Consider the following 27,575-nt stretch of genomic DNA (forward strand, 5'->3'; position numbering starts at 1 on the left):
TGTCCCAACATTGGGCTGTGTGTCACAATTGCAAAAAGAAGGGTCATGTGTCTTCCATTTGCAAATATGACCACATAAGTGATGTTCATGAACATGATGCTGATTCTGATTCTGTGTTGTCTGTCAATTGCACTTCTTCCCTTTCTGGGAAGTTATTCCTCACTGTCCAAATCCTTGATCGGGATGTTCGCATGCAGGTGGATACCGGTTCTGCTGCCACTATAATTAATTCTCAGACGTATCTTCAGTTGGGTTCTCCACTCCTATCACCTGTCACTCAGCAGTTACGGACATACAATAAACAGAATATTTCTGTCTTGGGACAATTTAATGCTGAGGTATCTTGCAAATCCGTCATTCGCACTGTTCCCATATTTGTGGTGGACCAGAGTAACGCAGAGAATCTTTTTGGTTTCGATGCCTTTTGTGTTTTTGGATTCTCCATAGATGACTCTGTCAATATCGTCTCTGATGCTATTCCTTATGCTCAACTGGATTGCTTGTCGATTACATTTTCGTCCCTTTTTTCTCCTGGGTTAGGCCGTGCAAATGACTTCGAAGCTCATATCATGCTCAAACCCATTGCTCGGCCTAAGTTTTTTTGGCCTTAGCCCATTCCTGTGGCCCTTCGTGATCGGGTAAAATGGGAGCTGGATCAACTCACTGCTTCAGGGGTCTTGCTTCCTGTCACTTCCAGTGAGTAGTCCTCTCCTGTCGTTTTCGTTGCTAAGCCCAATGGTGATATTCGTCTCTGTGGTGATTTTAAAGCCACTGTAAAAGCGCAATGCCTCATAAACATTTACCCTATGCCTCGACCTGAAAAATTGTTCACTAAACTTGCAGGAGGCCAGCATTTTTCTAAAATTGACCTGTCAGAAGCTTATCATCAACTTCCTCTCGACGCTGCTTCCCGGCAGTTTCTGGTCCTTAACATGCCTTTCGGCCTCTATCAATACCAAAGCTTGCCATTCAGGGTTGCCAGCACACCTGCTCTCTTTCAGCAATTCTTGGAACAATTATTGCTCCCTGTCCCTGGGTGTATAAATTACATGGATGACATTGTTGTCACTGGCTCCACCATTGAAGAACATGTTCAGAACCTCTGCACAGATTTTCATGTCTTACAGACTGCCGGTCTTAAGTGTAATCTTCAGAAATCACAATTTTTTCAGGCATCTATCACGTACTTGGGGTTTCAACTCTCTCGGGATGGTATTCGTCCACTTCAGCAAACTGTCGCTGCGATCGATGCCCTTCCTTGCCCTACATCTGTTAAGGAACTGCAGGCCTTCTTGGGGAAAATAGCATACTATCACAAGCTTTTACCATCTGCTGCTTCGGTGGCTCAGCCGTTGCATCGCCTGTTGCATAAAAATGTGCCCTTTCACTGGTCCGCATCATGCGACGCGGCTTTCCGGGAATTGAAGACGATGCTGAAACAGGCCCCATGCCTGGCTACTTATCAACCTGGCCAACATCTTGTTCTTGCCATGGACGCCTCTCAATACAGGGTCGGTGCAGTACTTGCGCACCGTTTTTCTGACGGCTCTGAACAACCCATTGCTTATGCCTGCAAAACACTCACAGATGCCCAACAAAGGTATTCTCAAATTGAAAAAGAAGCTTTGGCCATTATTTATGCTCTTCATAAGTTTGGTGTTTTTCTCTATGGATCCAAATTTCATCTTGTTACGGATCACAAACCACTTGTTTCCTTGTTTCATCCATCAACATCACTTTCCGACAAGGCTGCACACCGCCTCCAGCGATTGGCTCTTTACTTGTCTCGTTTCAATTATGAGATTCATTTCTGGCTGACGGCTCAACATGTGAATGCTGATGAAACCACTTGTTTTCTTGTTTCATCCATCAACATCACTTTCCGACAAGGCTGCACACCGCCTCCAGCGATTGGCTCTTTACTTGTCTTGTTTCAATTATGAGATTCATTTCTGGCTGACGGCTCAACATGTGAATGCTGATGCGCTGTCTCGCCTTCCCATGGGTCCTGATCTGGCATTCGATAGGGACGAACATTTGTGTTTCCACCTGGATGTTGCCGAGCAGCGGGTTGTGGACGGATTCCCCATCACCGGGGACCGGCTGGTGGCTGCTACAGTTTCTGATCCCACCCTCTCCCAGGTTTTACGCTGTATTCAGAAGGGTTGGCCAGATTGTCTGTCCGCTAAGAGTTCTTATCCATTGTGGAACTACTACGCTTTGCGGTACTGCCTCACTTCTAGGGATGGTGTTATCCTCCTTTCTACCGACAAAGCTTCGCCAGCGTCTTTGCGTGCTTTGGTCTTGCGCCTAGGGCACTGGGGTGTGTCTTCATGAAATCTCTGGCGCGCCGTCATGTGTACTGGCCTGGCATCACGTCTGAAATAGCGCACATGGTCGCTGCCTGTGGCCCTTGTGCATCACAGGCCACTGCCCTGAAGTCATCTTTGTCACCATGGCCTTCGCCTGAGACGCCCTGGGAGCGCATTCCTGCTGACTTCATGGGACCTTTTTTAGGTACTTATTTGCTCCTCGTAATTGATGCCTACCCTAACTTTCCTTTCATTGTCCGTTGCACGTCGCCTACCACCGTGGCAACCACAAGTGGTCTCGGCTGCATTTTTTCTTTGGAAGGCCTTCCCTCTACTCTTGTTACTGATAATGGTCCGCAATTTGCCTCTTCCAAAATTGCAGATTTTTGTGCTCTTCACGGTGTTACGCATGTCACGGCCCCTACGTTCCATCCACAATCAAACGGTGAGGCTGAATGAGTGGTCCGCACATTTAAGGCTCAGATGTGGAAACTCCTGACTTCTTCTGCTGCTGATGATGCGCATGTCCAGTTTCTGGTTTCTTACCGTTTCACCCCCATGGGCGACCACAGCCTGGCCGACAGCCCCGCACGCTACTTCATCTTCTGCGGCCTTCCACCTAATGTCCATGGATGCCTTCGCTTGGCCGGTTCAATGCCGACCACCTTGTCTGGGTACGGGGATATGGCAGGTGGCCAAAATGGAGTCCGGGCTGCATCTTATGACACCGTGGCAGATGCCTGTATGAAATCCAGATGGACATGGGTGTTGCAGTGCATCATTCAGACTACCTTCGGCCTCGTGTGCCGGCAACACCTGTTCCGAATGCCGCTACACCACCTTCCGCTCTACCTGACGCTCGGGATCTTGGCATCTCTCATTACTCACTATGTAGCCCTCTCACCATCAACTCAGTGCCAGTACAAGAATGGATGCCACCAGGAGACGTGCCCATGCAGGGACCAGATGACCAGCATCTGTCGGAGCCAATCTACTTGCCTCCTTCTCCTACGGACGCCGACACATCGCCCATGTCTCCTGTTATATCAACTGGACTTGCTGCAATGGGCAGATTGGTGCATGGGGCCCTAGCAGATTTGACCCCTACATCTGCTGTCATCTTGACCCATTATCATCGGGGACACTTCGGTCCGTACAGGAAGCCTCCTCCTCGAGACTTTACAGCCAGTCAAACAACGTCTATGGACGTTAGCAATCTACAGGTCACCTCCATCAAGACCAGTGAAAAACTTTCAAAGGGGGGAAAAGTGTTGTGATTCACTGATCATTCAAAGTGCCGCCACACAATTACACGCTTCCTCTACATGCAGCGCTGTCTGCCAGCCACGCAGTAGCCACGCCACCTAAGCAGCCAGCCAGCCAGCGGCCGCTAGACTTGGACTCAGTGCTCATTCAAATGTTACCGTGTCACATGTCTTGCTTTGTCAACTTGCTCAGTGACTTATATGTGTTGTGTCGTTTTGAAATATATGTGTTCAACTTGACATTATAACAGAAACATTTTCAGAAATAAAGTTAGCTGGTCTGTGATTAAACATGGTGCAGCTTAGCTACACCCAATAAACTCCGCACCATCAAGGGAGCACAAATGAGTGGAAGTCTTCTCTGTGGGCTTCTCGCAGGGGCTCTGTGGTCCTCTACCACTTCAGCCACACTTGGCTGACGCATGGCTATCTTCTCTGGCATGAGGCCCCATCATGTTGTCACTGTATCTCACGTTTAACAGTGGCCCACCTTTTGGTGGACTGTCCACATCTCGTCGCTCTAAGTTGGAATTTTAGTCTCCCTGACACCCTTCCTTCTATTTTAGGAGAAGATGCCTCCATGGCTAACTTGGTTTTACATTTTATACATGACATGACCTGTTGAAGAATGTTGTAAGCCTTTCATAATATCCTAAAAATCATTGACATAATCCATCCAACTGGTATGATTCTTACTACAATATGTTCTAAACAGTCTTCCAATCTCCCTCATATATCTTGGTGCAAGGTTACTGGAAGAATGGTACACCGAGGTTAGAACATGTCTTACTTTTGTGTGATCAACAATATCTTTTCAAGCTTGTGATGTAAACTGAGAACTATCATCAGAAAAAATTGTTTTAGGAATATCCACCTGATGACCTGATGAAAATATGTTTCCAAACTTAGTGATTATTTGCTTACTGGTAGCTTTCTTAAGAGGAAACAACTTTATGAACTTTGGAAATACATCAACAACCACAAAAACATAACAAAATCCATTCATAGACTTAGGTAAGGGTCCATAAACATCCATAGACATGAGATCAAGGTTACTATTAGGCAGTATGTTTTGTATTTCACCTCTAGTTGTTTGGTTATTTACCTTCACTCTTTGACATCCGTCACAGCTGGCAACCTTCTTCTTGACTCTCCTACCTATGTTATAAAAGCAGATGTTTTCCTGAATCTTTTGTGATCATTTGGTTGATCCACAATGACCAAAACTCTATGTGTATAATTAATTAAAGTATCAATACACCATTCTGGCCAACATAGTTTCCAATCATCTGAATCAGTCTTATGTCTCCTGAATAAAATACCCTTGTGTACCATATAATATTGATCAGTCATTTGTTCTCCTTTCATACCCAACATGCTCTTAATAGTTTCCAATTTTGATCACAATTTTGATACCAGCGGGTGTCTTTATAAATTTTTAAGATCTCTTTTTCCTCTTTCACACCTTTCAAGTATATAATTTTAAACTTTTGTCTCCATCCACAAAGCTGTTAGATGATTCACTTTCTAAAGGTAGCTTAGACAAAGCACCAGCAACTACTCTGTGTGCACCCTAAATGTACCTGATTTCATTATTGAATTGCTGTAAAAACAAGACCCAACAAGTAATTCTGTTATGGTATAGCTTACACTCCTGGAATAACATAATGCTTTGTGATCAGTATAGATAATGACTTTGTGACCTAGTAAATAATTTTTAAGTTTGTTGAATGCCCAATATACAGGTTGAAAGTTCTTTCTTGGTTACAGTGTATGTCTTTTCATGTTTTTGAAATACTCTACTAGCAAATGCAAGAGATCTGTGTTCAATAACACCATCAGCTTTAACCTCCTGAAATAAATTTGCACCCAATGAGCATCACTACTGTATGTCATAATACAAAAAGGAATAGACAAATCTGGTTCGAACACAACCTGACTTTCACACAACTGTCCTTTGATCTCATCAAAAGCATCCTGACACTCCTGATTCCAATCCCAAATGGTATTCTTTCTCAAAAATTCTCACAAGCATGGAACATTCAAAGCTTAGCTGCTACAAAATTTTCTGTAAAAATAAGTTAACCTAAAAAAATTATTTAAGCTGTTTTTTGTTGCGAGGAGTAGGAAAATTAGCAATATCTTCAAGTTTCTCTTTATCGGGTGCAGTACCTTTTGCAGATATAACATGTCATAAAAATTTAACTTCTTCCACACCAAATTTACACTTACCGATTTTCAAAAGCATGCCTCATGATTCTAATTCTGAGACCACATCTTTTATGATATATGCTTCTTTATACTGCCCTATCCAGCCTGTCAACATATTGTAAAAATTGTTCAAGGCAATTGTCAGGTCCAGGTCCACTGCAATCTTTCTGGTAATCTCGTTTTTAGTGCATCAATCAATGTCATTTCGTCAATTGGCCTGTCAAGGTGCGCTAATTTCTTAAGTTGATTCTTACAGAACTCTTTCACAGTTTCATCCCTATTCTTATAATTAGGACTATTCAGAAATTCACTTTTAATTCTTGTTCAGCTTCTGACCAAAATTTGTTTAAAAACCTTTTTGTGAAACTTTGATTTGTCTCCCACTGACTTAAAATTAGATTTACCCAAGACAGTGCTTCACCTTCAAGACATCTTTTAACAAACTTAATTTTTTGATTGTCACTCATACCTGACACAAACTGCCTCTACAGTGGTGCAGAAAATGCACTGGATGTAAATTGTCAGATGGAAAACTTTGACTGTATGAATACAGATTGTTGTGAATGCAATTTTCCTGAACTACTGAAATTTTATGATCAAAAACATTTACATTAGTTAGCATAGTGTTTTCAACATTAACTTTTTTTTTATCTAAACAACTAAAGTTCTGTTCCTTTTTTTTCCCCTACAACCTTTTTTTGAACTTTGATATCATTAACATTCTTCTCCTGTTGGAAGATTGTGCAACTAACTCATTTTCCAAAACAATAAATTTATTTTCTAAGACATCGATTTTTTCGTTCACACTTTTTTATCCATCTGACAATCCATTTTTTAGTTCCAAAACCTGATTACTAAGTTGGTCTATTTGGTACTGTACCCCGTCCATTTTATGATTGTTTTCAGTTTGTATTTCGGTTAACTGATCAGTAACTGCACTCAGTTTTGCCAAAATCAACTGCATAATACTTGGTTTCACTGTTTCTCTGCTGACTACACTTTCACTTTGTTCGAACATGTCTAGGCTATGTCCTACAGCTTTCATCACCACTACCCTTGTCTCTATCAATTATCCTAGCAATCACAAGACTCAACCAAAAATATTAATTTCAGAAATAGCCTGTATTTAATTTTTTTCTTATTGATGTCTCTCATCGTAGTTGTAAAGTACTGTTTTGATTGATCCAATCTGCCATTGTTGATATTATCTCATCATTTTTTATCCAACTTCATTGAGCAGCTCTCGGGTCTTCTTTTGTCAAGTGATTGGAGTTTCTATATGTACATAAAAACTGGAAATGATACTAAACACTGTACTTTCTTCTTCTGCAACAGACAAGACTTAATTATCAGTCAACAGATCATGGCTCATGCCCACACTTGTAATCTTACACTCCCACACATCACTATTAAATTTCTCTTAGTCTCTTCATTATTTTCAAAAGTTTTGAGAGGCATAAGATATACAAAAGCAAAACGTTCATTTTTTCTTGGTGTTGGCTCTAAGTCTTGTGTCTAGGGGTATATTCTTGTGGTTGAAATTTTGATTTGTAATGTTGTACGTTCCTGATGACTAAATAACTGATTAAGTACTATCTGTTGCTATGATTTTCTTTTATTTTATTCCATTCTTCTATGTCACACCAACTTCACAATTTCCATGTTCATAAAACCATTAATTACATGGTTGATGACAAAATTAGCAAAATACGTGCATTTCCATCAGAGGCATACCCACAACTCCCAACATTCGGTGGTACTCACAATATTCCAAAGAGTTTACAAGGTGAAAGTGTTTACATACTTTCTTGACAAAAGACGAATCTTTGTCAAAATACATCACTACTTTTTAAATGAGTCCAGAAATAAATTTTATAACTATTGTCAGATTGTGCAATTAATAAGAGGAATTTTAATTATAGTTTCAATCATTTCCAGAAGAAGAAGAATTTTAACCTTAAATACATATTGATTGTAACAAATTAATTTATTTTGGCAAATTTTAGCCTGAAGTTTAGTACAATGTATACAAAATTAAATGAAATTCTTTCAGTAAAACAGCCGAGAATGTTCATCTATAGAAGAATTGATAGTATAAATGGTATCGGTTGTTTCTATTAAAAAACGTAGTGTGTCCCACTACAAGGTGTACTAAAGAGGGTGCCTACACTGTGCTTGTTCATCCTCTGCTGGAATATTGCTGTGCAGTATGGGATCCTTAAATGATAGAACTGACAGAGGACATCAGAAATGTTCAAAGAAGGGTAACTCATTTTGTGTGATCATGAGAAAGTGAAGAGAGAGTGACAGATTTAGTAAGCCAGCTGGGATGGAAATTATTAATACAAAGACATTTTTCATTGTAACAAGGTCTTTTCACAAAACTTCAGTCACCATCTTTCTCCTCTGAAACTGAAAATTTTTTTATCATTACCAGCCTACATAGGGAGAAATGATCAACATAATAAAATAAGACGAATCAGAGCTGGTACAGCATCATTTAACTGTTCATTTTCCTCACATGCTGTTAGGGACTGGAATGGTAGCGAAATTGTTGGAAGGTTGTTCAAAGAAACCTCTGCCAGGCACTTAAGTGAGAGTTGTAGAGTAGTCATTTAGATGTAGATGTAATTATTTTTTGATTGTCTCATTGTAAGAAAGAACATTTGTTGGTTTACTCTGCTTTATTTTATCTTGCCTTACATTGGTTGTAAAGTGTACAATTTAGTCTAGGTGTGGCATCTAGCACAACAATGGTTTCCCTAGTTTTTGAAAGAAGTTAGTGATTTTTGTTACATGTGAAGTGTGAATTGCTCACCTTCAATCAAATGTTTTGTGTCAAATGCTGACCAAATGGTTTGCGAAGGTGATATTATGTGGCTAAAGTATCCAAATGGTTGCAGTTAACTGACACCACACAAATCAATAGCACTGTATTGCAGTTGCTGATGCATCTACTGTGAAGGCTACAGGTGTTTATAGTGACAGGTGAGGTAAGAGTGCTGCATCTATGATGGTTATCTTAATATCACAAACGTTAAAGGCTATGTCTGTTACTGTTGTTCATCTTGATGCATCTCAAGTAATTAGAGAATGTTTAAGGTACTGTTATACTGGGCCTCTGTCAGTGTATTTTTGTGGGCAAACCTTTAATAGAAGTTGAATAATTCCGGGAAGCACCTTAGCTTGTCGCATTATGAATTACTTTGAAATTGTGACAATATTGATTAAGCCTTGAGCACTGACTGAATATCCACTGCTTGATGGATGAAAGACCAGGTCTTGTTTAAAAAACCATGTAAAAATATACCATGAGTGGTTGATATGTTCTGCCTCTTCAGATTATGTGATGATGTTGTTGTCAGTGTATACATTGCGGACTAAATACACATGAGCGATTACAGTCATAAATAACTGAAAGGTTTCTGCTACACTATAGAGTCCGAAGTGTATTCAGCAAATTTAAATGGTGTACAAACCAGAGGCTTTGATATATTCTGCAGAACAGTTGGTACTCTCTGAACACTCAGTTGTCTGTAATCACTAAATGAGTGCCATTTCTTCTTCTACACAAGTATTATGAACAGTGCCAAAGAGCTAGTGCAATGTATGAGGTAGAAGACTTCCTGGGACAGCAGTTGGGAAAATTATTGTGTGGATGCTTTTTAGTTGTTTATCTATGTAGTGTTTTTTTACATGAATGTGAGGAGCAGTGGCAAGTGGTGTATGGCTGACTCTCAGACACCTACTTATGCAGATATTGGATGGGTAATGTATGGATATTGGTGTAATAATTCATTGGACGAAGTCTCACTGGCAATCAGTCAAATGCTTGCGTACATTGTTATTTATTTACACATCTAGTTGTATAGGACCAATTTGAGGAGAAAATCTCCAAGGTCATGGAATGTGTTAGTATGTGAAATTACAACATCAAAGTAACAACAGATAAAATGAAATGTATATGAAACAAAAAAAGTCAAGCCATAAGTTTAATTAAACACAATCAACAATATAACATTAGAATCAGCTTAATTTTTCAAGGAACTCATGAGCAGAATAGAAGGAATGACACATGAGAAAACACTTCAGTATCGATTTGAAAGTGCTTGGATTACTGCTAAGATTTTTGGTATCTTATCGAAAATGGTTGCAGCAATATACTCCACACATTTCAGCACAAGAGTTAAGGAAGTGCAATCAAAATGCAGACTGGATTTCTGCCAGGTACCAAACTAGTGAGCAGGGGTTGACAAGAGGTTCACAAACTTGCACTACTTATTGAATGAACTGCCCATTTCTGAGCCAAAAATATCCTGTTAGATTAGGAAAGGTTACCCCCAAGCACAATATCGTATGACAAAAGCGAATGAAAATAAGTGAAGTAGGCTAATTTTCACTTACTTCAGATACCACTTTAACAGTAAAAATGGCAGCATCTTTGAACAAGATTCTGAACATGGGCTTTCCACAACAGTTTACTATCTATCTGAACACCTAGAAATCTGAACCATTCAGTTTCACTAATCATATGCCCATTCAGTGAAATTAAAATTCTGGGTTTTGTTGAATTGTGTGTAGAAACTGTAAAAACTGAGCCTTATTGTGATTTAGCATTAGTTTTTCTACAAGCCATATATATATATATATATATATATATACACTCCTGGAAATGGAAAAAAGAACACATTGACACCGGTGTGTCAGACCCACCATACTTGCTCCGGACACTGCGAGAGGGCTGTACAAGCAATGATCACACGCACGGCACAGCGGACACACCAGGAACCGCGGTGTTGGCCGTCGAATGGCGCTAGCTGCGCAGCATTTGTGCACCGCCGCCGTCAGTGTCAGCCAGTTTGCCGTGGCATACGGAGCTCCATCGCAGTCTTTAACATTGGTAGCATGCCGCGACAGCGTGGACGTGATCCGTATGTGCAGTTGACGGACTTTGAGCGAGGGTGTATAGTGGGCATGCGGGAGGCCGGGTGGACGTACCGCCGAATTGCTCAACACGTGGGGCGTGAGGTCTCCACAGTACATCGATGTTGTCGCCAGTGGTCGGCGGAAGGTGCACGTGCCCGTCGACCTGGGACCGGACCGCAGCGACGCACGGATGCACGCCAAGACCGTAGGATCCTACGCAGTGCCGTAGGGGACTGCACCGCCACTTCCCAGCAAATTAGGGACACTGTTGCTCCTGGGGTATCGGCGAGGACCATTCGCAACCGTCTCCACGAAGCTGGGATACGGTCCCGCACACCGTTAGGCCGTCTTCCGCTCACGCCCCAACATCGTGCAGCCCGCCTCCAGTGGTGTCGCGACAGGAGTGAGTGGAGGGACGAATGGAGACGTGTCGTCTTCAGCGATGAGAGTCGCTTCTGCCTTGGTGCCAATGATGGTTGTATGCGTGTTTGGCACCGTGCAGGTGAGCGCCACAATCAGGACTGCATACGACCGAGGCACACAGGGCCAACACCCGGCATCATGGTGTGGGGAGCCATCTCCTACACTGGCCGTACACCACTGGTGATTGTCGAGGGGACACTGAATAGTGCACGGTACATCCAAACCGTCATCGAACCCATCATTCTACCATTCCTAGACCGGCAAGGGAACTTGCTGTTCCAACAGGACAATGCACGTCCGCGTGTATCCCGTGCCACCCAACGTGCTCTAGAAGGTGTAAGTCAACTACCCTGGCCAGCAAGATCTCCGGATCTGTCCCCCATTGAGCATGTTTGGGACTGGATGAATCGTCGTCTCACGCGGTCTGCACGTCCAGCACGAACGCTGGTCCAACTGAGGCGCCAGGTGGAAATGGCATGGCAAGCCGTTCCACAGGACTACATCCAGCATCTCTACGATCGTCTCCATGGGAGAATAGCAGCCTGCATTGCTGCGAAAGGTGGATATACACTGTACTAGTGCCGACATTGTGCATGCTCTGTTGCCTGTGTCTATGTGCCTGTGGTTCTGTCAGTGTGATCATGTGATGTATCTGACCCCAGGAATGTGTCAATAAAGTTTCCCCTTCCTGGGACAATGAATTCACGGTGTTCTTATTTCAATTTCCAGGAGTGTGTGTGTGTATATATATATATATATATATATATATATATATATATATATATATATATATAGAGGGAAACATTCCACATGGGAAAAATATATCTAAAAACAAAGATAATGTGACTTACCGAACGAAAGCGCTGGCAGGTCGATAGACACACAAACAAACACAAACACACACACAAAATTCAAGCTTTCGCAACAAACTGTTGCCTCATCAGGAAAGAGGGAAGGAGAGGGAAGACGAAAGGATGTGGGTTTTAAGGGAGAGTGTAAGGAGTCATTCCAATCCTGTGAGCGGAAAGACTTACCTTAGGGGGAAAAAAGGACGGAGTAGGACCAGGTGAATCTGATGGAACCAAAGGAGTTGAGATTGGAGAGGAAATTCTGGAGTTCTTCTTCACTGTGAGTCCAGATCATGAAGATGCCATCAATAAATCTGTACCAAAGTGGCATATATATATGTATATATATATATATATAAAAACAAAGATGATGTGACTTACCGAACGAAAGTGCTGGCAGGTCGACAGACACACAAACAAACACAAACATACACACGAAATTCAAGCTTTCGCAACAAACTGTTGCTTCATCGGGAAAGAGGAAAGGAGAGGGGAAGATGAAAGGATGTGGGTTTTAAGGGAGAGGGTAAGGAGTCATTCCAATCCCGGGAGCGGAAAGACTTACCTTGGGGGAAAAAAGGGCAGGTATACACTCGCACACATACACATATCCATCCGCACATACACAGACACAAGCAGAGATTTGTAAAGACAAAGAGTTTGGGCAGAGATGTCAGTCGAGGTGGAAGTAGAGGCAAAGATGTTGTTGAAAGACAGGTGAGGTATGAGCGGCGGCAAATTGAAATTAGCGGAGATTGAGGCCTGGCAGATAACGAGAAGAGAGAATATACTGAAGGGCAAGTTCCCATCTCCGGAGTTCTGACAGGTTGGTAGTAGTGGGAAGTATCCAGATAACCCGGACGGTGTAACACTGTGCCCAGATGTGCTGGCCGTGCACCAAGGCATGTTTAGCCACAGGGTGATCCTCATTACCAACAAACATTGTCTGCCTGTGTCCATTCATTTGAATGGACAGTTTGTTGCTGGTCATTCCCACATAGAAAGCTTCACAGTGCAGGCACGTCAGCTGGTAAATCACGTGGGTGCTTTCACACGTGGCTCTGCCTTTGATCGTGTACACCTTCCCGGTTACAGGACTGGAGTAGGTGGTGGTGGGAGGGTGCATGGGACAGGTTTTACACTGGGGGCAGTTACAAGCATAGGAGCCAGAGGGTAGGGAATGTGGTTTGGGGATTTCATAGGGATTAACTAAGAGGTTAGAAAGTTAGGTGGACGGCGGAAAGACACTCTTGGTGGAGTGGGGAGGATTTCATGAAGGATGGATCTCATTTCAGGGCAGGATTTGAGGAAGTCGTATCCCTGTTAGAGAGCCACATTCAGAGTCTGATCCAGTCCCGGAAAGTATCCTGTCACAAGTGGAGCACTTTTGGGGTTCTTCTGAGGGAGGTTCTGGGTTTGAGGAGATGAGGAAGTGGCTCTGGTTATTTCTTCTGTACCAGGTCGGGAGGGTAGTTGCGGGATGCGAAAGCTGTTTTCAGGTTGTTGGTATAATGGTTCAGGGATTCCGGACTGGAGCAGATTCGTTTGCCATGAAGACCTAGGCTGTAGGGAAGGGACCGTTTGATGTGGAATGGGTGGCAGCTGTCATAGTGGAGGTACTGTTGCTTGTTGGTGGGTTTGATGTGGACGGACGTGTGAAGCTGGCCATTGGACAGGTGGAGTCAACGTGAAGGAAAGTGGCATGGGATTTGGAGTAGGACCAGATGAATCTGATGGAACCAAAGGAGTTGAGGTTGGAGAGGAAATTCTGGAGTTCTTCTTCACTGTGAGTCCAGATCATGAAGATGTCATCAATAAATCTGAACCAAAGTTTGGGTTGGCAGGCCTCGGTAACCAAGAAGGCTTCCTCTAAGTGACCCACGAATAGGTTGGAGTACGAGGGGGCCATCCTGGTACCCATGGCTGTTCCCTTTAATTGTTGGTATGTCTGGCCTTCGAAAGTGAAGAAGTTGCGGGTCAGGATGAAGGTGGCTAAGGTAATGAGGAAAGAGGTTTTAGGTAGGGTGGCAGGTGATCGGCGTGAAAGGAAGTGCTCCATCGCAGCGAGGCCCTGGATGTGCAGAATATTTGTGTATAAGGAAGTGGCATCAATGGTTACAAGGATGGTTTCCGGGGGTAACAGACTGGGTGGGGATTCCAGGCATTTGAGAAAGTGGTTGGTGTATTTGATGAAGGATGGGAGACTGCATGTAATGGGTTGAAGGTGTTGATCTACGTAGGCAGAGATATGTTCTGTGGGGGCTTGGTAGCCAGCTACAATGGGACGGCCTGGATGATTGGGTTTGTGAATTTTAGGAAGAAGGTAGAAGGTAGGGGTGCGGAGTGTTGGTGGGGTCAGGAGGTTGATGGAGTCAGGTGAAAGGTTTTGAAGGGGGCCTAAGGTTCTGAGGATTCCTTGAAGCTCCGCCTGGACATCAGGAATGGGATTACCTTGGCAAACTTTGTATGTAGTGTTGTCTGAAAGCTGACGCAGTCCCTCAGCCACACACTCCCGACGATCAAGTAACACGGTCGTGGAACCCTTGTCCGCCGGAAGAATGATGATGGATCGGTCAGCCTTCAGATCACGGATAGCCTGGGCTTCAGCAGTGGTGATGTTGGGAGTAGGATTGAGGTTTTTTAAGAAGGATTGAGAGGCAAGACTGGAAGTCAGAAATTCCTGGAAGGTTTGGAGAGGGTGATTTTGAGGTGCCTTGGTGCATGGCCAGCACATCTTGGCACAGTGTTATACCATTCGGGTTATCTGGATACTTCCCACTAACACCAACCTGTCAGAACTCCGGAGATGGGAACTTGCCCTTCAGTATATCCTCGTTATCCACCAGGCCTCAATCTCTGCTAATTTCAATTTGCCGCCGCTCATACCTCACCTGTCTTTCAACAACATCTTTGCCTCTACTTCCACCTTGACTGACATCTCTGCTCAAACTCTTTGCCTTTACAAATGTCTGCTTGTGTCTGTGTATGTGCGGATGGATATGTGTGTGTGTGCGAGTGTATACCTGTCCATTTTTCCCCAAAGGTAAGTCTTTCCGCTCCCGGGATTGGAATGACTCCTTACCCTCTCCCTTAAAACCCACAACCTCTCATCTTTCCCTCTCCTTTCCTCTTTCCCGATGAAGCAACAGTTTGTTGCTAAAGCTTGAATTCTGTGTGTATGTTTGTGTTTGTGTGTCTATCGACGTGCCAGCGCTATAAATATATATATATATATATATATATAAAAACAAATATGATGTGACTTACCGAACGAAAGTGCTGGCAGGTCGATAGACACACAAACAAACACAAACACACACACAAAATTCAAGCTTTCGCAACAAACTGTTGCCTCATCAGGAAAGAGGGGATTTTTTGAGGGTAATGGATTGTTCAGTTTGGAACTGGTATAGGGACTGATGGAAAGAAGGGTTGCAGCCAGAGATGGGAACTTTAAGTGTGAGGCCTTTGGGGGTAAAGCCAAATATCAGACAAGCCTGAGAAAATAGAATATGGGAGCGTAATCTGGATAGGGCGAAGGCATGTTTCCAGAGGGAATGTAAATAAAACTTAATGGGGTCATTGTGGGGGTGTTGTGAGGGTGACATGGTATTAGAAGGTGGAAAGTGTAACATGAGGCTGAAATGAAAATTAAAATAAAAATATATGGGAAGAGATAAAGGTGGACTGGAAAGTAACTGGAGATCTGGTGTGAAAAAAGGTGAGAAGGTGTTGGTTACAGCTGGGCTATGTTGGACTTGGGTTGGTAGACAGCGATGTGCACAAAGGTTAGGTGGTTGTGTTGCCGCCAAAACACGTTAAAGGACGGAGAAATTCGGGAAAATTTCGAAAAAACTGCGTGTAATATATTAAAAGGAGTGGTTTTGTGGTGGCAGATTATGAAAATGAGGCTAACAATTGTCTGACGAGGAAACAATGACGTTAAAACCTGTGGGAAGCGGATAAAAATTATCAGTGATGTGGGAAAAACGGAAATGCAAATAAAGCGAAAGTTATTAGAATTAGCCGAAATGGTTGTTTAAAAGGTGAAAGGAACTGTTTGTGAATTAGAAATGGTGGATTTTATAGCGGCGGTAGTGTTGAAAGCGGTAAAAAAATTTTTTGGTTATGGTTTGGAAGTGGGTTACGTATTTTAAGTATATATAGGCGGGATAAAATTGTATAGCAGATTACGGTAAAAAGGAGAAGGTGAATACAAAGTGAAACTACTGGCAAAAACAGAAAGAGAAAATAAGACGACAGAAAAGATTTCGAAATGCAACAGTGACAATAACAAACGTAATTGTTGGGTTCAAATTACTGATATCAATATAATAGAGGGAAACATTCCATGTGGGAAAAATACACTCCTGGAAATTGAAATAAGAACACCGTGAATTCATTGTCCCAGGAAGGGGAAACTTTATTGACACATTCCTGGGGTCAGATACATCACATGATCACACTGACAGAACCACAGGCACATAGACACAGGCAACAGAGCATGCACAATGTCGGCACTAGTACAGTGTATATCCACCTTTCGCAGCAATGCAGGCTGCTATTCTCCCATGGAGACGATCGTAGAGATGCTGGATGTAGTCCTGTGGAACGGCTTGCCATGCCATTTCCACCTGGCGCCTCAGTTGGACCAGCGTTCGTGCTGGACGTGCAGACCGCGTGAGACGACGATTCATCCAGTCCCAAACATGCTCAATGGGGGACAGATCCGGAGATCTTGCTGGCCAGGGTAGTTGACTTACACCTTCTAGAGCACGTTGGGTGGCACGGGATACATGCGGACGTGCATTGTCCTGTTGGAACAGCAAGTTCCCTTGCCGGTCTAGGAATGGTAGAACGATGGGTTCGATGACGGTTTGGATGTACCGTGCACTATTCAGTGTCCCCTCGACAATCACCAGTGGTGTACGGCCAGTGTAGGAGATGGCTCCCCACACCATGATGCCGGGTGTTGGCCCTGTGTGCCTCGGTCGTATGCAGTCCTGATTGTGGCGCTCACCTGCACGGCGCCAAACACGCATACGACCATCATTGGCACCAAGGCAGAAGCGACTCTCATCGCTGAAGACGACACGTCTCCATTCGTCCCTCCATTCACGCCTGTCGCGACACCACTGGAGGCGGGCTGCACGATGTTGGGGCGTGAGCGGAAGACGGCCTAACGGTGTGCGGAACCATAGCCCTGCTTCATGGAGACGGTTGCGAATGGTCCTCGCCGATACCCCAGGAGCAACAGTGTCCCTAATTTGCTGGGAAGTGGCGGTGCGGTCCCCTACGGCACTGCGTAGGATCCTACGGTCTTGGCGTGCATCCGTGCGTCGCTGCGGTCCGGTCCCAGGTCGACGGGCACGTGCACCTTCCGCCGACCACTGGCGACAACATCGATGTACTGTGGAGACCTCACGCCCCACGTGTTGAGCAATTCGGCGGTACGTCCACCCGGCCTCCCGCATGCCCACTATACGCCATCGCTCAAAGTCCGTCAACTGCACATACGGTTCACGTCCACGCTGTCGCGGCATGCTACCAGTGTTGAAGACTGCGATGGAGCTCCGTATGCCACGGCAAACTGGCTGACACTGACGGCGGCGGTGCACAAATGCTGCGCAGCTAGCGCCATTCGACGGCCAACACCGCGGTTCCTGGTGTGTCCGCTGTGCCGTGCGTGTGATCATTGCTTGTACAGCCCTCTCGCAGTGTCCGGAGCCAGTATGGTGGGTCTGACACACCGGTGTCAATGTGTTCTTTTTTCCAGGAGTGTATATGTAAAAACAAAGATGATGTGACTTACCGAACGAAAGCGCTGGCAGGTCGATAGACACACAAACAAACACAAACACACACACAAAATTCAAGCTTTCACAACAAACTGTTGCCTCATCAGGAAAGAGGGGAATATATATATATATATATATATATATATATATATATATATATATATATATATATATATATATATATATATATATATATATATATATACATATATATGTCTGCTTGTGTCTGTATGTGTGGATGGATTTGTGTGTGTGTGCGAGTGTATACCTGTCCTTTTTTCCCCCTAAGGTAAGTCTTTCCGCTCCCGGGATTGGAATGACTCCTTACCCTCTCCCTTAAAACCCACATCCTTTCGTCTTTCCCTCTCCTTCCCTCTTTCCTGATGAGGCAACAGTTTGTTGCGAAAGCTTGAATTTTGTGTGTATATTTGTGTTTGTTTGTGTGTCTATCGACCTGCCAGCGCTTTTGTTTGGTAAGTCTCATCATCTTTCTTTTTATATATATATATATATATATATATATATATATATATATATATAGAGAGAGAGAGAGAGAGAGAGAGAGAGAGAGAGAGAGAGAGAGAGAGGGAAACATTCCACGTGGGAAAAATATATCTAAAAACAAAGATGATGTGACTTACCGAACGAAAGTGCTGGCAGATCAATAGACTCACAAACAAACACAAACATACACACAAAATTCAAGCTTTCGCAACAAACAGTTGCTTCATCAGGAAAGAGGGAAGGAGAGGGAAAGACGAAAGTATGTGGGTTTTAAGGGAGACATTTGTCTGCTTGTGTCAGTGTATGTGCGGATGGATGTGTGTGTGCGTGCGAGTGTACACCTGTCCTTTTTTCCCCCTAAGGTAAGTCTTTCCGTTCCCAGGATTGGAATGACTCCTTACCCTCTCCCTTAAAACCCACATCCTTTTGTCTTTCCCTCTCCTTCCCTCTTTGCTGATGAAGCAACCATTTCTTGCAAAAGCTTGAATTTTGTGTGTATGTTTGTGTTTTTGTGTGTCTATCGACCTACCAGCACTTTCGTTTGGTAAGTCACATCATCTTTGTTTTTAGATATATACATATATATATATGTCTGCTTGTGAGATGTCTGTTTGTGTCTGTATATGTGTGGATGGATATGTGTGTGTGTGCGAGTGTATGCCCGTCCTTTTTTCCCCCTAAGGTAAGTCTTTCCGCTCCCGGGATTGGAATGACTCCTTACCCTCTCCCCTAAAACCCATATCCTTTCGTCTTTCCCTCTCCTTCCCTCTTTCCTGATGAGGCAACAGTTTGTTGCGAAAGCTTGAATTTTGTGTGTGTGTTTGTGTTTGTTTGTGTGTCTATCGACCTGCCAGCGCTTTCGTTCGGTAAGTCACATCATCTTTGTTTTTAGATATATTTTTCCCATGTGGAATGTTTCCCTCTATTATAATGATATACATATATACATATATAAAGAACAGGAGTGGCCCCAACACAGATCCCTGGGGCACCCCCGCCTTTGACTGTACCCCACCTTACAGCCATTCTCAACACTGAATAATGTTCTTATGCTGTCTATAGCTAAAGAAAGAGCTGAACCAGTTGTGAGCTACTCCCTGTATTCAGTAATGGTCCAACTTCTGGAGCAATATTTTGTGATCACCACAATCAAACACCTTATTTAAATAAATAAAAAATATGCCTCACATTCAAAACCTTTTGTTTAATCCATCCAGCACCTCACAGAGAAAAGATAATATAGCATTTTCGGTTGTTAAATGGCTTCTAAAGCCGAACTGTACATTTGATAGCAAATTTTGTGACATAAAATGATCAATTATCCTTACAAGCCCAGCTTTTTCAATAACTTTAGCAAACACTGATGACTGCAGAGTGAAAATTTCATTCTGGAAACATCCTCTAAGCTGTGGCTAAGCCATGTCACTGCAATATCCTTTCTTCCAGGGGTGCAAGTTCTGCAAGGTATGCAGGAGAGCTTCTGCGAAGTCTGGAAGGTAGGAGACAAGGTACTGGCAGAATTAAAGCTGTGAGGATTGGGCACAAGTCATGCTTGGGTAGCTCAGTTGGTAGAGCACTTGCCCACAAAAGGCAAAGGTCCCGAGTTCGTGTCTCGGTCCGGCACACAGTTTTAATCTACCAGGAAGTTTCATATCAATGCACACTCCCCTGCAGACAAATGCACTTCAGAGATGATTGTCATCCCACGAGGGAGGATTACAAACAGAATAGCTATTCAGAGTCCCCAAAGACTATCACGATTACTTTACCAGCTGAGGGTGTGGCTTTGAACTTTTTTTTCAGAGGAGATCGGGTGTGGCACTACTCCAAGAATTACCATTTTGTTTCTGGTTCAAAGTGATGAACCTGTGACAATGTTTGAGAAATAATTGTCTCAATCAGCCTCTTAACTCACAAGCAATTCCAGATGGTCCTTTATTGTTCTTTATGGTCTTCAGTTAGGTGAAGAGCAACCCAGAAGACACACACCTCTGAATAGTACCCCAGATGGTGGATGAATGTGTCAGCACTAATGACAGAAACATCCATTTGTACAGTGAAGTGTTTGATTTCCATCAATTAACTACCTTGGATGAGAGTGTCTGCATGTTCCAACATTGCAGGAGTTATGACCCCCCCTTCTCTCTTTGCTCCATTTCTTTCACTGGTCTTTCCTCTATTTTCATCCTTCTTTATACTGCTGCTATATCTCAGGGTTTTCAATGCAGAAATGTAGTGAGTAGGGGGCACATGTGTGTGGTGGTTCATGATATTGTAGTGCTATGAGGGAGTGTCACTTGTGCCTCTGGTTTGAGAAGACTGATGACTGAAGTACAAACATTTCTCAAAAGAAAAACAGGTATGTGCTCTCTTTTCTTTTAAAACCATAAATAGTAGCGTAGCTAGTGCTATCTATCGTTCTACTAAACTGAATGAGCATGACACCATTGATGAAGTTTCAACCTCGAAAGAAATTTATTAATACCAATTAGCTGAAATAAAAGAAAAAGACTCATCCAATCCAGAAGTCACTCACAGTTAGAGTAATTAATTTTTGATGTGTGCATAGTGCTCACAGATACTTAAAAGATTATTTCAGTAATTCTATCACTGTCTGTTTATGAGTTGCTAAGCAACATATCAACAAGTTGACTATGCAATGATTATAAGTTTTCGTATCCCATCAGTAAATTGCTTCTCTCTTGCTTTAAGCATCAAGATGATTACTATGTCACTCATATAAGTCTTTGATAGTTATTATCAAGGTAATGTCCATAAATTGAGGTTAATGTTACTGAATCATGCACGTGACAATAGTGCCTGATATCCAGCTGCGTATCTTAAACTCCGTACCAATATTTGAGAATTTGCAAGCGATTTGTTTGCACCAAAGTTGGGCTATGGTTCTCTAGAATATTTTTTAAATCAACTGCAGTTTGTAAATAAAGAATTCTATGCCCATTCATGAAGGTTACAGCAGATCCGCACTTGATGACCACTTGATCGTGCTCTCGAGCAACATGGAAGTTTTTGTTCTTAGGAAGTGAAAACATATCATGCCTAATGCAGCACAGTGATTTGCTATGTTAAAGCATATTTATATCTATCTCATTAGAACTCATTACCTATTAAATGCTGTACATAATTAAATTCTTTACTCTGCAAATAACAATAAAATTTAGAAATGAATTACATGTATAAAAAAAATCTCAAGTTGATATGGCATCATGGGTCACTGCTTGTTTTGACTCCCCTACACTCACATGATGCAAATTAGATACAACTATATTGTACATACTCATGTAATGCTACAGTCACAGCTGTATGTTGCCAGCTGGCCAGCTGGCCAGCACATTAGACATTGGACAGGTTTGCATGACCTCATTGTGATGATGGCGGACATCTCACCCTGTGACTCACCACGATTTTGTTCACTACTAAGTCTCCATAGGCATTCTGCAAGTGCTTATGAATATCTGCAATTCTCTGGTTTTCCCCCAAAAGAAAATCAATGACAGCTCTCTTCTAGGAGTGAACGGACATTACAGAGACCATTTTTGAAGGCTACATATTGGATCACCATCTATTAAAACTTCGTGAAACTATAGGTGCTGAAGTAGGAATATTCCATGATGTCTCACAACAAATTCTACATTTTTCATCTGAAATTGGCCAAGGAAAAAATTGTGTTACATTACTTATTGAAACCCCTTGTAATATAATATACTGGCTTATGCTATATGAAATCACATTCTTCGTGCCAATGCACAGTGGTAAATGAAAAGCATTCAAGAAAGGCTACACAATCCATAAATAGCCCTTGTGGTGTGCAATGTATTCTTAATGAAAACCAATAAAAATGTAGTGTTTAACTGCCTTCTTACTGTTGTAGATGAAGTTGGTATGATTTCTTAACAAGCTCTAAACAAAATTCTTTTGTATAATATAAAACAGGGATGTATATGTAACTGGTGTAATTCATAATTTTTAGAAAGTACTGAATGTTTATGTTTTATTTCGTATAACATTAGCATCATTATTTCTGCTATGAGTATTTTCTCCACACATTTCATATTCAACTGTCAAAGTTCATTTTTATTTAATTTAAATCAATAAATACCACATTTTTAACATGACAATTTTTACAGGTGCTGCTTTATGACTTCAGTGCAAAATATCATATTGCACCCATCATTGAAATAACAGGGACACAGCTTGGAGAGTACTTTGGTGCCAGCATTGCAACTGCAGACATAAATAAAGATGGTTATGATGATATGATCATTGGTGCACCAAGGTATTCAACTACCTCCATCCCAGATCAAGGTCGCATATATATCTCTTTAGGAGGTGAAATAATTGTAAGTAAAGCTACTTATTTCCATAAATAAACTATGTCATTCTGATGTAATTAAAATTCTGATAAGCATAGAAATATCTGACCTCTGAGTTCCTACATTATGTATCCAGTGTTTCTGTGCACTTAGAGAAGTAGAAAATAAAGCAATCTAGTATCTTTGGACATAAGCTGTATCAAACAGTGAAATATGTCACTTTTAGTGTTATATACAGGTTTGAAATACATTTGCTTTTCTTTTATAGAACAAAGAAATGGAACACATTGATGGCGGAATAAGGAATGCACAGTTTGGGACAACAGTAGCAGCAGTTGGTGACATTAACAATGATGGATTTGAAGGTAAAGTGCTTCTGGATATGTAAGTCCATTACTAGTAAAACGCAGAAAATATGAAGCAACACAACTTGTCATTAGTATTGCCATGGTTTTGAGAGGCAGCTGATTTTGCTAAAAGAGAACAAGACCACAGGGCCTGATGTAAACCCTATCAGATTCTATACAGTTTTCTGTACAGTATCAGTGCTGAAGTAAACTCTTATTTAGTCATACTACAGACACCTCAAACAAAAACTGTGCCTAGAAGTTGGAAGAAGGCACAGGTTACATCAGTCTACTAAAAGGGCAGTTGAAGTGGTTGACAAAACAGACAGTCAATATAATCAGGTACCTTGAAAAAAATGACCTGATCCATGATTCCATAAACATCAGCCATGTGAAACCCAGCTAGTGCATCCCTAATATGGCATCCTGAAAGCCATGGCCAAGGAACTCAAGCAGATACAGTATTTCTTAAATGCAAAAAAGCATTTGACTCAATATCAAGTCAATATTTTTTAATCAAATTTAGGTCATACAGGATGTTAAACAACATATTCACTGGGTTAATGATAAAAGATGCAGCATGTTATTTTCAAAGGAGAGTCATTAACAGATGTAGAAGTAACCACAGACATACTGCACAGAAGTGTTTCGGGAACTATTATGGTCATGTTGTACGTCAATGAGCTGGCAGAAAATTTTAATTGTAACCTCAGACTTTTTACAGATAATGCCATTATCTATAATGAAGTATTATTTGGGAGGGGACAGGGGGAAGAGGGAAGGGGCAGGGAAGAAAAAATTTTTAAAACAGCTTAAAAAATGTTTAGCCAGATATTGATAAGATTTCAAAGCATTTAAGATATTGCCAATGTACTGTAATGGTTCATAAACATAAAACTGTGTACTTCACAAAATTGGAAACTATAGTATAGTATGACTACAGTACCAAAAAATCATGATTTGAATATTTTGGTTGGTTTTCATGAAGAAAACTTTGCACATCAGAGGGGGTATTTATGGATCATGGGACCTTTCTTGAATGAATGTCATTTACAACTCTCCATTCACACGAAGAATATGATTGAGAACTCAAGTAAATACTTCAGTGAAACAATATGTGAGGATACAAAACTGAATGACCCCATGGACTCAGTTATATATAAAGTAGGTGGTAGACTTTGATTCATTGATAGGATACTGTACAATTGTATGAAGTCTATGATGGAGATTGTGCAATCTGACATAGAATATTGCTTGAGTGTGTGGAACCCATACCAAATCTATTGACATATGTAAAGAATGGTAACATGAATAACAACAGGTGTATTTGATCCAGAGGAGAGTGCCACAGAAGGGCTGAAAATCCTGAGCTGGCAGACACTTCTAAAGAGATGCCACCTATCCTACAATAATTTAATTGTTAAGTTTTAAGAACCAATTGTAAGTCTGAATATGTGACACCCTCTTATGTATTGCTCCTGTAGGGACTGTGAAGACAAGACTTACAATATTAGACCAATTACCCAATGCCCAGAGGCATTTAAACAGTCATGGTCCCACACACATGCACTTCACATGGGTTTGCAGACTATGAATGTAGTTGTAAATGTAGAGGACCATCATAACTAAATGTGTCATTTGATTGCTCTGTGTTTTGTTTTCCTTTAGATAAATCACAATGAGTTATTCCCAAGTCTATATCAGAAACCAAATTTGTTTTCACATTTTGAGATTATTTTATTCTTATTTCCTTCCATGGATGCATATTAGATGTATCTCAGGAGCAAGTTGATGAAAGAAATGAAAATGTAGTCAGTGATTCACTACTTTCATAAATTAGTGAGGTGGGACTGAACCTCTTCACAAATCATTTATTCTAACTGGATACACGCAATCAGAATTTCTGTCACTTCTATCAGACAGTTGTTCAAGGATAACAGTCAGAGTCTCTAGCTGCTATAAGACTTAACTGACTTCCTCTTCATGACATGACACTTGCTGGAAAATCCCTTGCACTAGTTTAAATGCTCTTTATTTACCTCAAAAAGAACTTTGCAAATTTATGTGGATCTACTGTTACTGCATCAGTAACGCTAACTTCATTACTTTCAACACCAGTTATATGACTATCCAGCAGCTTTTCATCTCTGAATGGTCCTGTATTGCATCACCTGTATGCCCAGCCATCTCCTCCTTCCATGATACTACTGCTTCTAAATCTTCTTTCAGATCTTTCATTTCTCACATTAGATATATTGTTACATGCATAGTCTCTGTTATAAATGCATTTAACTTGGTGCTCTAATCACTGATTTTCATTTGAGTTTGCTACTTGCTATTTTTCCACATCACCAGGGCTTTCAGGCTGCAAGGAAGAATACAGATGTCACTCTCCATCCTTCACAGCACATCTCTCAATGTTTAGTGGGTTCCACAAATTCTATATGTAACTGTGTTTGTCATGCATTGATCCCTGAGGCTGTCTTTACATTGCACAGCCTGGGCAGTGGTGTGAGAGACTGTTCACCTGTACAGCTTTTGCATTCCATGCAGCCAACAGCTGTGGCTCACTGGCAGCCTGCTCAATTGTGCTACATAACATGCCTGTTTCTCCCTCTAGCCATTGGCTACTCACAAGTGCATTTCACTCTGCCATGAATAACATGACTTTGGGAATGTCGTCATTGAAAAGAAAAGTTACATATCCAATTATTTACTCTAATTGATTCTCCAGTCTGACTGGGGCTAATCAGAGGAATTCCAGAGATAGGATCTTGAATATGAGGGTCAGCATATAAAAGAGCTTCTGCTAGTGAGAAGTAGCATTATGGGATTTTAGTATACATTACATTCAGTGAGTTGTTGCTCAGTCAAAAGAAGATTCAACAAAAAAGGGTGAAGAAACTGCCTAAGATGACTGTAATTAATATATCTTATCATAAGTTGCCTAATAATATACTCTCTTTCACTATCAAGTTGATTTCAGTTTAGTGCCAGCTAATGAGGCATATTAATTTCCTGTGAATAAAAGAATGACAAGTAATTCATGTGCATATGTCTGAGGGATTTTCAAAGGTTGTACCAGATCAGAGAAGAAGTCTTATCATGAAACAAACTCATCAAACAATATGTAATATTAACACAAGACCCAACATAATTAAAGTTTCATTTTTCTTGTCAAGTGCTTTGTAAACTCTCATGTGGTTATGGGAATTCTATTCAGTTGTAGCCCAAGGAAAACACACTTAATACTGTAAGACTCGATATATTTCATTTTGGTAAGTACAAATGTCCACATTACAGCAAGTCATACAGAAAACTGAATAAACAATATGACATGGGCCATTAGGTTAACCATCTAGCAGGCGTGCCTGCGTATAAAGTGTGCCAACCGAAAATAGCATTGTCGTGCACAGTTCATGTTTTGTTTTACAATAGCAAGCCCCTACCTATTCCTGCATTATTGTTTCAGGTAGCACATTGAGAAGTTGTATTGTCGTAGGTTCATGTGAACTACAGTAATTTAAAATAAACTGCGAGTGTGTCATCTTAGTGTACAAAGTGTGTCATGCACATGTAAGTAATTCTTCTTCACTTTGATTTTGTTCCTTTTTAATCGAATCAAAAGATAATTTGTAACAAGTGAATGAACTACTGTCCAGGGTGAGATCAAAGCTGACACACAATGAGATTGAATGGTTACTCAATGAGGATCCAGATTTCAACTCTGTACCAGACAACGAAAACGATGATGACTCTGAAGAAGAAGAGGAATTTATCACACAAAGTGACCATTATTCAGATTCTGATCAAGTCCACGATTCAGATTATGACTGTGAAGAGTGACTCTACACTGATGGTCTTTTTATCGAGAGGGACAAAATGTATATATGGAATAAAATATGTCCTAATGTGAGTTCGAAAACAAACGAAAAATAGTAACATTGTGAAAATGATCCCTGAGCCTACACATGTTGCCAGAGGGGTCACAAGTGAAACAGAGGCTTTATGGACAATACTTAGTCCAGAAAAGACTGATGAAATTGTAAAATAAAAGAACATAATCATTCAATTTTTGTTTCAGCAGATGCTAAAACATTCTTGATTAGCAATATTGAAATATAAAGCAGAAAACAACCTAAAGGACCACACAATGTTTATAACTCTCCCTGTGACATTGTAGGAAGGCTAGTTACTTACACTGAAGGCTCAGGAAGAAACATTACACTGGATAATTGGTACACTAGTTATTCCTTAGCCAACTCCATTTTGAAAAAGCAACTAACAATAATCGGCACATTGAGAAAAAACAAACACTAAATCGAACAAGAATTTTTATCTGGGAAATGTAGGGCTATCCACTCCTCTTTATTTGGTTTTCAGAATGATTGACGCTAGTTTCATATGTGCCGAGACAAAACAAGGCAGTTATGTTACTTTAAACTGTGTACAATTTTGGAACCATTGATGAAGTTACAGGTAACCCAGAGATAGTTACGGATTACAATACAACAAAGGGAGAAGTCAACACAGCCAATCAACTGGGTAGTGCGTATTCTGTCACACAGGTGACAAGCAGATGGCCATTTGTTGTATTCTGTGCTCTA

The 27,575-nt window shown here is 41.5% G+C and overlaps 1 protein-coding gene across 2 annotated transcripts in view; it reads left to right on the forward strand.

Annotated features, from left to right (window-relative positions):
* The window catches only part of LOC126260885 (integrin alpha-4-like), a 534,755-nt gene that overhangs the window by 191,823 nt on the left and 315,357 nt on the right, over window positions 1-27,575 (forward strand). For both annotated transcript variants that reach the window (XR_007546657.1, XM_049958327.1), the window contains exons 9-10: window positions 22,436-22,648; window positions 22,890-22,986. Coding sequence is in view for 1 of the 2 variants with exons in the window: in XM_049958327.1 (XP_049814284.1) it covers window positions 22,436-22,648; window positions 22,890-22,986 (310 nt within the window). In the remaining variant the exon portion in view is untranslated. The remainder of the gene's footprint in view (window positions 1-22,435; window positions 22,649-22,889; window positions 22,987-27,575) is intronic.

Source organism: Schistocerca nitens, chromosome 5 (genome assembly GCF_023898315.1).
Source record: "Schistocerca nitens isolate TAMUIC-IGC-003100 chromosome 5, iqSchNite1.1, whole genome shotgun sequence".
NCBI classification, from domain to species: Eukaryota; Metazoa; Arthropoda; class Insecta; order Orthoptera; family Acrididae; genus Schistocerca; species Schistocerca nitens.